The sequence below is a fragment of the Lipotes vexillifer genome, unplaced genomic scaffold (genome assembly GCF_000442215.2).
Source record: "Lipotes vexillifer unplaced genomic scaffold, Lipotes_vexillifer_v1.1 scaffold102, whole genome shotgun sequence".
Classification (NCBI taxonomy): domain Eukaryota; kingdom Metazoa; phylum Chordata; class Mammalia; order Artiodactyla; family Lipotidae; genus Lipotes; species Lipotes vexillifer.
The window spans coordinates 366,727-378,329 of record NW_006786541.1 but is presented as its reverse complement, the minus strand read 5'-3'; the positions used below and the strand labels follow the sequence as shown (position 1 = coordinate 378,329).

The window sequence follows — 11,603 nt, the reverse complement described above, 5'->3', positions numbered from 1 at the left end:
GGCGGGGGGGGGTCAAAGAGCCTGGCACAGTGCCAGGCGCTCTGTTCCACCGTCTAGTAAATTCTAGGCGCGCTTCCCTGTCTCTGTTGTCCAACACTCGCTCTTCTGGCTGGAAGTCTTCCATGGTTCACAGCACCCCGTTCTGAGCATCCCTTCGTTGCCAGTAGTTCCTCGACTCTCCCGCAGTTTGCTGATGGTTTTGCTTGGCTTATTTCTCAGAGTCGTTTTTCGGGGCAGCTGCTGTGCAGGCCCCTTGAGGTGCCGGTGGCAGCATCCGTGCTTTGCTGGCGTCTCCCTCTCCTCCACCTGGGTCGCAGGACAGAGAGCTCTGCGCCGTTGAGAAGCTCGGCAGCAGGATCTGAGGGGTGAGAGGGGGACCGTCCCCTGGAAACTGCCTGGACCGAGGCTGCTCTGTACGGGGCCCCTCACCACAGCCGGACATCAGTCTCCCGCAGCCCACAGGACTGTCCAGGCCTCCCTGGCCTCCCCAGGATGAGGAAATAAATCTCTCAGCTCGAGGAAGGCCCTCCCCCTCCTTTGAAAGCCCTTCCTTGTTGTTGAAATTACTCATGCCAAGTTGCCCTGTAGGGAACCTTGGAACGGGAGCACGAGGGAGGAAAGGAGGGGGTCCAAGCTGCGTGGTGCCAGTGAGCGTGGCCACGCAGCCTGGTCTTCCTGAGCTGGCCTCCGTCTTACTGCTCCTCCCTCGTGCAGAGGATCCCTGACCCAGGACACCAGGAGAGGGGTCAGAGGCAGGGGGTCGGCTCGGGCAGAGCATCTAGCCTTTTGGGCAGTGGCCTGCTACATCCCTCTGCCCTGCTCATCTCCTGCCCTCCCATCTCCACCTGCCGTCTTTCTTACCTGTCTAGGTGTGTCTGTGTGATTGTCTGCAGCCAGGGGGGCAGACCCAAAAGGGCAAGAGACGGGGTGGGTGAGGAAGGAAGGAGGCGGCTTGTGTGGCAGGAACGTTGAGGGAGGCCTGGGAGATGGGATCCAGTTGTGAAGGGAGCTCAGCTCCTCTCCACAGCGGGGGGACGGCTGTCCCCAGGGGTGTGGTGGGTCCAGCTTGCCTTGTAGGAAGGTGTCTTCAGGGACATGAGGGTGCGCTGGAGGGGTGACAGGTGCCAGCAGAGGGTTTCTGGCATGGAAGGCACTGGAGTGAACACCTTAGCCAACCTGCTGGTGGCAGGTGATGGTGCGAGGGAGTGGTAGGTGGAGAGTTTACACGAGGGGGTCCTCTCTGGGGTCCACTATGAAGAACCCCTAGACAAGAGGCAGACAAGAGGGAAGGAGTGACAGGTGTTAGCAGGGGGCTGTTCTACAGAAAACCTGTTCAGGAGGGACAGAAACAGCCACACCTTTTACAGGAGCCGGATCCTTATCCCTCTTTGTGATTTCAGAAACATCAAGTAGAGAGTAGCATCTACCCTCTAGTAAACCCTTATTACCTGCCTAGTGATTTACATGTATTTTTCCACCACTTACTCCTCCCATCAACCCTGACTGGCAAGAAGTAATAGCCCCCTTTTCCAGATGAGGAAACAGACTTGGAGAGGTGAAACAGCCTGCCCAAGTCGTGTAGCCAGCAAATGGCAGTGCTCTGATTCAGGCAGGCTGTTGACTCCAAACTGTGCTGGTAACCCCTGAGCCGCATTGACTCCCGGAGAGAAAATTCACTGTTCTGTTTCGTTTTACCTTTTTTTTTTTTTTTTCCAGTTTTATTGAAATATAATTCACATATAACACTGTTTAAGTTTAGGTTGCACAGCATCATGCTTTCTTATGTATGTCGTGAAATGATTACAATAAGTTGAGTTAACATCCCTCATCTCATATCAGTACAAAAAGTATACATGTCTATATATTTTTTCATTGTGATAAGAACTCTTAGGATTTTAACAACTTTCATAAAGATCACAAAGCAGTGTTAACTATAGTCATCATGTTGTGCATTGCATCCCTAGGACTTTCTTAAAATTGGAAGTTCGTGCCTTTTGACCACCTTCCTTCAATCTCACCACCACCCCAACCTACCCCACCCCACCCCCCTGCCATAAGCACAAATCTGATCTCTTTTTCTATGAGTTTGTTTGGTTTTTGTTTTGTTTTCATTTTTAGTCAGTTTATTTAGACTAAAACGGAAACAGTTCACCCATTTCTCCTACGCCTCATCCCCCGCCTCTGGCAAGCACCAGTCTGTTCTCTCTATCTATGAGCTTGGTGTTTGTTTTTGTTTTAAGATTCCACATAAAAGAGAGGTCATGCAGTATTTGTCTTTCTCTGACTTATTTCAGTTAGCATAATGCCTTTGATGTCCATTCATGTTGTCGAAAATGGCAAGATTTCATTCTTATTTATGGCTGAATAATATTCCATTGTGTATATGTACCACATTTTCTTTATCCATTCATCCATCAGTGGACACTTGGGTTTTCTCCTTGTCTTGGCTATTGTAAATAGTGCTACAGTGAACATGGGGGCACATATATCTTTTTGAGATAGTGTTTTCATTTTCTTTGAATAAATACCCAAAAGTAAAATTGTGGGATCACATGATAGTTCTGTGTTTAATGTTTTGAGGAACCTCCATACGGTTTTTCACATAGGGCTGCACCAATTTTTATTCCCACCAAAGGTGCGTCAGGGTTCACTTCTCTCTACATCTTTGCCAACACTTGTGACTTCATTTTGATAATTAACATTCTGACAGATGTAAGGTGATATCTCATTGTGGTTTTGATTTGCATTTCCCTGACAATTATGTGGAGCATATTTGCATGTGCCTGTTGGCTGTCTGTGTATCTTTTTTGGAAAAATATCCATTGAGATATTCTTCTCATTTTTAAAATCAGATTTTTTCTTTTTTGCTATTGAGTTATATGAGTTCTTTATATGTTTACCAGATATATGATTTTCAAATATCAATATTTTCTCCCATTCAGTAGATTGCCTTTTCATTTTTTTGGTGGTTTCCTTTCCTGTGCAGAAACTTTTTAGTTTGATATAGTCCCACTTGTTTATTTTTGCTTTTGTTTCTTGTGCTTTTGGTGTCAGATTCATTGCAAAGACCCAAGACCTATGTCAAAGAAGTGACCAGCTATATTTTCTTCTAGGGGTTTCAGGTCTTATATTTCATCCATTTTGAGTTAATTTTTGTGTATAGTGTACGATAATGGTCCAGTTTGATTCTTTTGCATGTGGCTGTCCAGTTTTCTCAACACCATTTATTGAACAGACCGTTCTTTGCCCATTGTATATTCTTGGCTCCTTTGTCATAAATTAATTGATCAGATATGAATGGGTTTATTTCTGGACTGTCTATTCACATGTCTTTTTTTATGCCATTACTATACTGTTTTAATTACTGTTGCTCTGTGATATAGTTTGAAATCAGAAAGCATTATGCCTCCAGTTTTGTTCTTCTTTCTCAAAATTGCTTTGGCTATTTGGGATCTTTTATGGTTCCATACAAATTTTAGGATTGTTTGTTCATTTTCTGTGAAAAATGCCATTTTTCTTTTTTTTTTTTTGGCTGCATTGGGTCTTCGTTGCTGCGCACAGGCTTTCTTTAGTTGCGGTGAGCAGGGGCTACTCTTCGTTGTGGTGCGCAGGCTTCTCGTTGTGGTGGCTCCTCTTGTTGTGGAGCACGGGCTCTAGACGTGCGGGCTTCAGTAGTCATGGCACGTGGACTCAGTAGTTGTGGCTCGTGGGCTCTAGAGCGCAGGCTCAATAGTTGTGACACACAGGCTTAGTTGCTCCATGGCATGTGGGGTCTTCCTGGACCAGGGCTTGAACCCGTGTCCCCTGCATTGGCAGGCAGATTCTTAACCACTGCGCCGCCAGGGAAGCCCCCATTTTAATTTTGATAAGAATTGCATTGAATTGCATACTGGTTTGGGTAGTGTTTTATACTACCAAACTACTATTTTAACAATATTCTTCTAATCCATGAGCACAGAATATCTTTTCATTTATTTGTGCCTTCTTCAGTTTCTTTCTTTGATGTCTTGTAGTTTTCAATGTACAGGTCTTTCACCTCCTTGGTTAAATTTATTCCTCGGTATTCTCTTCTTTTTGATGTGATTGTAAATGGGATTGTCTTCTTAATTTCTCTTTCTGATGTTTGTTGTTAGTGTATAGACACACAGTAGATTTTTGTTTATTGATTTTGTATCCTGCAAGTTTGCTGAATTCATTTATTCTAAATTTTTTTTTTTTTATGGAGTCATCAGGGTTTTCTACATATAATATCACGTCATCTGCAGGTTGTGACAGTTTTACTTCTTTCCAGTTTGGATGACTTTTATTTCTTGTCTAAAACTTTTAGCTTTTCACCTTTGAATATGATATTAGCTATTGGCTTGTTGTATGTGGGCTTTATTATACTGAGGTATGTTCTCTCTACACCCACTCGGTTGAGAGTTTTTATCATAAACGGCTGTTGAATTTTGTCAAATGCTTTTTCTGCATTTATTAAGATGACTATATGATTTTTACCCTTCATTTTGTAAATGTGGTGTATCACATTGACTGATATGTGGATGTTGAACCATCCTTGCATCCCTGGAATAAATCCCACTTGATCATGGTGTGTGATACTTTTACTGTATTGTTGAGTTCGGTTGGCTGATATTTTGTTGAGGATTTTTGCATCTGTGTTCATCAGGGATATTGTCCTGTAATTTTATTTTCTTGTGGTATCCTTGCCTGGTTTTGGTATCAGAGTAATTTTGGCCTCATAAAATGAGTTTGGAAGAGTTTCCTCCTCTTCTATTTTTTGAGCATTCTTGGCAGCGTTGCCTTTTTTTTTTGTAGTCTGAAAACCTACGGGTTATATTTTCTCCGTCTTCCACACCCCCTGACATTTCCTCTCTGCCCATAGGTGTCCTTGGTGCTATCAGCTCTCCAAGCTGGGAACAAGGGGACCCAGGCATGTATCACAGCTGCCACTGCTGTGTCTGGGATCATCGCCGACCTGGACACCACCATCATGTTTGCAACTGCAGGGACCCTGAATGCAGAGAACAACGAGACCTTTGCAGACCACAGGTATGGGAGTGAAGGCTGTCCTGTGGGCTCCTGGATCGGGAGAGGTTCGTTATGGCCTGACGGACTTTGGAGATGCCGCGCAAGAGCCAGAAATGTGGTTATCCATTTTGATTTCAACAGGACGCTCAAGTGGGGGAAGTGGCCCACGTAATCAAAATAAGTGCCTTTTCTCAACTGCAAACAGAGTTGTGTTCCGGTTTTGCCTCTCACAGCCTAAATCCAGTCTGCTCCAGCAGAGGATAGCTTTTTGATCTTTTTGCTTTCTAAGCTAAAACGCTGTGCCCCTGATTTTTTCACCATCCCTAGTAGGACTGGTAGTGGCCCAGGCAGGCATGTAGCTCTTACCTAAGTGAACAGTGAAGCTCCGAGCCTGCTGTCTCTCCCGGGCTCTTTAGACGCTTGAGACTCTGCTTCAGAGGCTGGTACCAGGCTCTCCGTTTGCTGCTGGAGACCCCACATATGCTGGCCACATGTCCAGCACCTTTCTTCCTCTCTCTCCAGCCCCAGGACTGGGCAGGGGAGGAGATACCCAGCGCCCTGTCACCCCTTCCAGAACCTAGCCCCTTGGGCTGTGATGTCCAGGGCAAGGTCCCCTGGCCCATGTGTCTTCACAGGTCCCTGTAACTATGAAGTATTTTCAGGGATAGTAGGATCCACAGGGAAGAAGCCACAGGGCGGGGGGGAAGGGGGCCAAACTGATGGGCCTGAATCTTTAATTGAAGCCTTACCACTAATCGAGTCTGTGAATTCTGGGCTGACTTTCCTCTCGTCTCTCCTGATTCTCTCACATGGAAGATGAGAGCCTCCCATCAAGGGAGAAGAAACGCATCGCCTCTCTTCTTCAGTGCGCTTTGACAAAAGCCCCTAGAGGGGTTTCTTTTCCTCCTAACTACCAGTGACCAAGCTCTGCCCTTTGTCTCTCCTCCTCCCCACGCTCTGCCGCCTTTCTCAGGGAGAACATTCTAAAGACAGCCAAGGCCTTGGTGGAAGACACGAAATTGCTGGTTTCGGGGGCTGCATCCACTCCGGACAAGCTGGCCCAGGCAGCCCAGTCCTCGGCAGCCACCATCACCCAGCTCGCCGAGGTGGTCAAGCTGGGGGCCGCCAGCCTGGGCTCTGACGACCCCGAGACCCAGGTAGGTACGGGCGGGCCTCGTGGTCCCACAGACACTGTGCGCCAGGCCTCAGAAGAAAGCAAAGGCAAAATAGGAACTTTGGGTGTGGACAACATGTGCACGGGTGCGTCTGTGGTTTGGGGACTGGTAGGAGGCAGTTATCTAGGCAGGATAGTGGCATGGACTGTGGTGTGGCCGTGGCTCTGGAGATAAGCCAGAAGATTTGAGAGGAGTCTGTAAAGAAGACTTAGCCGGGCTTGGGAAACGATTGGACGCAGTGAGCGTTGGAGATGAGGGAGAGCGGGGAGGCCGGGATGACGGCGCGTCTCAGGCTAGATCAGTGGATGGACGGTGGCTCCATGTACCCAGCTGGGGCTCCCTGGAGGGAGGGCTGCCCCAGGCTGAGATGCAGGTGAGCTCGGTTTGCAGCGTGTTGCATTGGAAGTTCCAGAGAGACACTCAGATAGAACAAGTGTGTAGGCTTGAGCCTGCTCAGTTTGGGGGGGATATGGATGTAGGGGTTATCGGCCGACAGACAGTGACTGCATCCACTGTCTGTGGAAGGAAGAGGAGAAGGGATCAAGACAGAGCTGAGGAATCCACTATTTAGCACCATCTTCAGGAGAAAGAGATACCTAAGGAGACTGAGAAGCAGCGGCCGCTGGTAGGAGGAAAGCCAGGGGCCTGATGTGAAGAGGAAGGAATGCTGCAACCCACCAGAGATGCAGCCGAGGCAGCAAGAAAGACAGAGGTCTGAGAGCCAGGCCCAGGGCCGTGGAGGGCTGTAAATGAGCAGTGGCCAGATGCGGGTGAAGGAAGGAAGCCAGTGCGTATAGACACCCCACTTGAAAAGTTTGGCTCTGAAGGGGAGGAGAGAGAGAGGAGCTGAGGGCCAGGGAAGGGCTCCACGCTCTGTGACTCTCTGCTTTGGATTTAGCCACTTCACTGCCATCACCTACCTGGTCCTTGGTTCCCCAGCCTAGACCATCAGCTCCCCAAGGACAGGAATCATGGTTTATTGATCTTTGAAACCTACACACCAAGCACTGCTCCCACGCATCGTAGATACACAACAAAGCAGTTCAACAAAGCAGTTCTTGCTGAACTAACAGCCAACCGTGGCCGTCATTGATGGATTCTCCCCACTCCCGAGTGCAAAACTTAAAAATCCCTCTGCTATTTCAACCCCAGTGTGGTAAACACTTCAGTTTTCACTGCTTAAACCATACTCAGTAAACGAGCCTATTCGGCCCATTTGGACAACACTGGAGAGGGAACCTCCCACCATCCAGCACCAGGATTTGACGACAGCTACTGTTCTGGTGAGCACAGGGCCACCAGCTTTGCTCCCACACGGCTGTGACCCTTCCCTTCCTGATGTCCTCCGCTGGAGCGGAGCTCCGTAAAGGAGACGTTCCGTCTGTTGGCTTTTTACTCCTTCTGCTGACTTTCTCTTTGATAACATCAGAGCTCAGATGGGCTGCCTCCGGAATGCGAAACACTCACAGAAGTCTCTGCCTGGGTGGTGTTCTTACCCCCACGGAGGAAGGAAAATCTAGAAAACGCCTCAGTGGGGATGGAACCCACACTTTCCCCTAGTCCGGCTCAACTTGGAATGAATCAGCTGGGAGGATTTAAATCTTTGGATACAGAGAAACATATCGAATTGCTTAGAGGTTTAAACTCCCAAATGGTCTAGATGTCCTAGGGCCCAGCTTCTTTTGAGACCGCCCGTGGGAGATGTCCCCTCAGAAAAGTGTGCCCACTCGCTGGTCGCTGTGCAGTGACCCGGGATGGGACAGTGTACGCCAGGTGTCGGCAGCACACCTGCCCGCTGCGCCTCCCCGTGGTGGTCTCCGCCGTTAGCCCCGCCTCATGAGCCCTGTCACAGCCCGACCTGCCCTGTGGTTTCAGAGGTTGGCAGAGATCCCGTGCACCCTGTGGGTGAGAAGCCACGGGATGGAGACAGGGAGGGTTGGGAGGCTGGGCAGTCATGGCGTGGCCGTGCTTGCAGGTTCTGGGACGCTAGAGTTTCTAAGACGTTCTCACGTCCATTATTCAGTTCATCCTGCCAGCAGTGCAGTAAATGGGTAGGGCTGGCACTGCTCACCCCATTTGTAGATGAAGAGCCAGGGCCGTAGAGCGTAATACAGTGTGGAGGTGAAGACCATGGCCCTTGTGATCACACTGACCAGAGTCTGAATCCCAGCCTTGCCATTCCCAGCCTCTGCCAGTGTGGACACGAGCAACGTAGTTCCCACTCAAAATGGCAGTGATGAGGGTTAAATAAGATAATGTGCATTGTGCTTGGCTCGGCACCTGGAACATTGCCCTCAACGAAGGGAAGTTGTTGTTTTAGAAGTAGGAGTTGTTATTGTAGCTGCTGGACCCAGAAAACTTAAATGTAATACCCAATATCATGTAATTCCTAATTCTGCCTGGTACTTGAGATTCCGAGTCTAACACACAGAAGAAGTGGCCTGTGGTCTCTGTTCAGTTAGAAGAGTGAAGATACTGTGTTCCATCCAGCGTTACATGGGTACACATCTGTATATTCACCCATTCCGTGAGTACCTGCTGAGTGCCCACTACACGCCAGGTCCTGTCCTGAGTGCAGAACACAGCAGACAGAAGACCCGGCCGGCCCTCCTACAGCTTCCATCCAAGTCGAGGAAGAAGACAGATGGTGTATAAGTGAATAAATAATAAAGTAATTCCACATACTGCTAAGTGCTGTAAATAAAACAGGGCAAGCTGAGGGAGTTTCAGTGGGGGTGGGCTTATAGCTAGAGTGGTCAGGAAGGGTCTCTGAGGACATGACATTTGAGCTGAGACCTGAAGGGTGAAAAGAGCCGGGTTCCAGGCAGAGAGGGGGACAAGAGCAGAGGCCCTGAGGTTGGAACGAGGGAGGATTTCCAACAGGGAAGAAAGACAGACCCACATGCCTATAACATGCTGAGTGAGTCAGGATCCCCGGAACCAAGTCTGGGGACGCAGGTGGGCTGCCACGGAGGCCTTGCAGGCCAGGGCAGGAGGCTTGCATTTTGTTCTCAGTGGTTTTGGTGACCAGTTCCGGGCACAGGTGCGTGGCATGGCGTCTCGGGGTGTCTGCTTAGCTGCCCTCATCCTTTCATAGGCAGCTTGTCAGCAGAGCTGCCAGCTAGGCGGTGTTTCTGAATATGCTGAATCTACCGGGGTCCCGCTTTCTGGCTCAGCATCTGACTTCCTTAGGGAGTTTCTTCAAGTCTGCAATCTGGTTTTCCACCCAGCCTCTCATCAGCGTCTCCAAGGGTGGTTCCTGGGGATTCTCCTGTGCTGCAGGCTTGGGAGCTGCTGATGGAGAGCCCTGCTCTTGGACTGCGTGCTCTTGGAGCAGCCTGCTCACCTGGGCCCATGCTCTCTTTCAGGTGGTGTTGATCAATGCCATCAAAGACGTGGCTAAGGCCCTCTCAGATCTCATTGGTGCTACCAAGGGAGCTGCCAGCAAGCCCGCCGATGACCCCTCCATGTACCAGCTCAAGGGGGCTGCCAAGGTAGAGTGGAGCCCCATTTAGGGGCAAGCGTGCCAGGGGTGTTGCAGCGAGAGATGCACGCTCGAGAGTATTGAAGGATGTGCATCTGAGCTCCTTTCTCACATAGAGGTGCTGGTACTCGTGGCATTAGATCCGGAACTAAAAGGAGGGATGGGACCTCAGCACACTCCCTGTTTTCTCTTGACATCTCTTCCCATGCAGGTGATGGTGACCAATGTCACCTCCCTCCTCAAGACCGTGAAGGCGGTGGAGGACGAGGCCACCCGGGGCACACGGGCGCTTGAGGCCACCATCGAGTACATGAAGCAGGAGCTCACGGTAAGGAGCCAACAGTCACCTCCCTCAGGCTCTGCGTCCAGCAGCTGACCCCAGTGCAGCTTCTCTGAGACTTCTAGCATAAAGAGGTTTTACCTGGAACACCTGAGCTAGGGAGGCCCACTTGCCTGCCTGCTGGTACGTTTGTATCATGGAGACCCCATGTGAAACTGACCTCTGAGTTTGGCTAGGATCAACTTCTAATCGTAATTAAATGAATTAACGTATGGCTTGGGACCATTCAGGTTTAATTCCACTGAAATTGCAGCGTGAAACGAAAGTGCCACAGAGGAGTCCTGGTAAAGGGAAAATTCAGTGTAGCCGCTTGCCCTCGCCTTGAGCTTAAATGGTGTGTACACTGTGCAGCCACGTAGCCCCTGCTGATTCCCGTTGCCATTGGCAACAGCTCACGCTGCTGCACACGTACGGATTTGGGAGTCTGAGGTTGGCTATTAGGAAAACCTGGATGCCTTTACCTGGGACACTTCCCTTTAACGTCAGGCTTCCTTCTGTGTGAGGTGTCTGATCTCAGAGACGCTGACCCCATGTTCGCTCTTACCTTGTTCCACCGTCGCAGAGCGAGGGTGTCCTGGTGTTACACTATGATTGTCTCCTGTTCTTTTGATCGTGAGACAATTGTGGATTGAATCATCCTTATCCCTAGAAATAGAAATATGCTGAAAATGAGTAGTTTCAAACTGAGATTTCTTTTTAATGGGAGGTCTGATTCAGCTTCTCTTTTGGAAGGAGGCGTCTTTAGAGGGTCACCTGTGAGGGCCACAAGCCGCTGAAGGGCAGCCATAGAGACAAGCAGTTCTGTTGGGTTTTGCTGGCGGAGGCTTAGGTTCTCTTGTCCTGTTTTTAATGAATCCGACCTTGGTTGGTGTTGTGTTTAGTTCTCACATGGAGAAGAAACTAAAAAATACAGGCCTTAAGGCTGCTGCCTGGCGCTAACCTGCTTGCACGTGCTGGGGGCTTCTTACCAAAAGTCTGGACACACATTCTGACAGGTGTGGGTGGGCCTAATGGTGGCAATGGAAGCGATTTGAAATTTGGAGCTCTCTTGGGAAATTACAGACACATGGTCGACCTAAGTATACCGATGTGATTTAGAATTGACCCAGACTGTGCATTTTCGTGGACACAGGAGGTTTCCAAAGGAGCATGTGTCCCAAGACCCACGTTAGTGTGGAGGGCTCTGTCCATGTTCATTCCACTGCAGCGTTCAGGGGTGGTCCTGGGCGGCCTGACGGTAGCTGTTCATTTTTAGGGGAGTAGTGATGTTTAGCAGTGGTTGGCACATGGCAGGGATGCTGGCTGGGTCCTCCTTTCTGCTTCCAGGAAGACTTCCCTGCTGAAATGTGGCTGCGCTGCCTAGGGCAGAAAACAGAGCAGCCCCACCTGGTTCGGTATTCCTCACGTACAGGGACAGCCAGGGCACCCATCACTCATGGTAGAACCATGGCAGATGGGCTGGAAGCAGAAACGGCTGGCTTGACTGGCAGGTGGAACTTTAAAGTGGGATATTCACTTACCACGGCTAATTTATTTCAGCTTCTCTAAAGGTGTGTGTGGGGGCGGGGGGGGTTGG

At 49.5% G+C, this 11,603-nt stretch overlaps 1 protein-coding gene across 1 annotated transcript in view; it reads left to right on the top strand.

The window, feature by feature from the left end:
- Positions 1 to 11,603, top strand: part of TLN2 (talin 2) — a 454,271-nt gene that overhangs the window by 402,011 nt on the left and 40,657 nt on the right. Inside the window, exons 47-50 of the mRNA XM_007458874.1 lie at positions 4,883 to 5,049; positions 6,002 to 6,185; positions 9,572 to 9,697; positions 9,899 to 10,015. Coding sequence (XP_007458936.1) covers positions 4,883 to 5,049; positions 6,002 to 6,185; positions 9,572 to 9,697; positions 9,899 to 10,015 — 594 coding nt within the window. The remainder of the gene's footprint in view (positions 1 to 4,882; positions 5,050 to 6,001; positions 6,186 to 9,571; positions 9,698 to 9,898; positions 10,016 to 11,603) is intronic.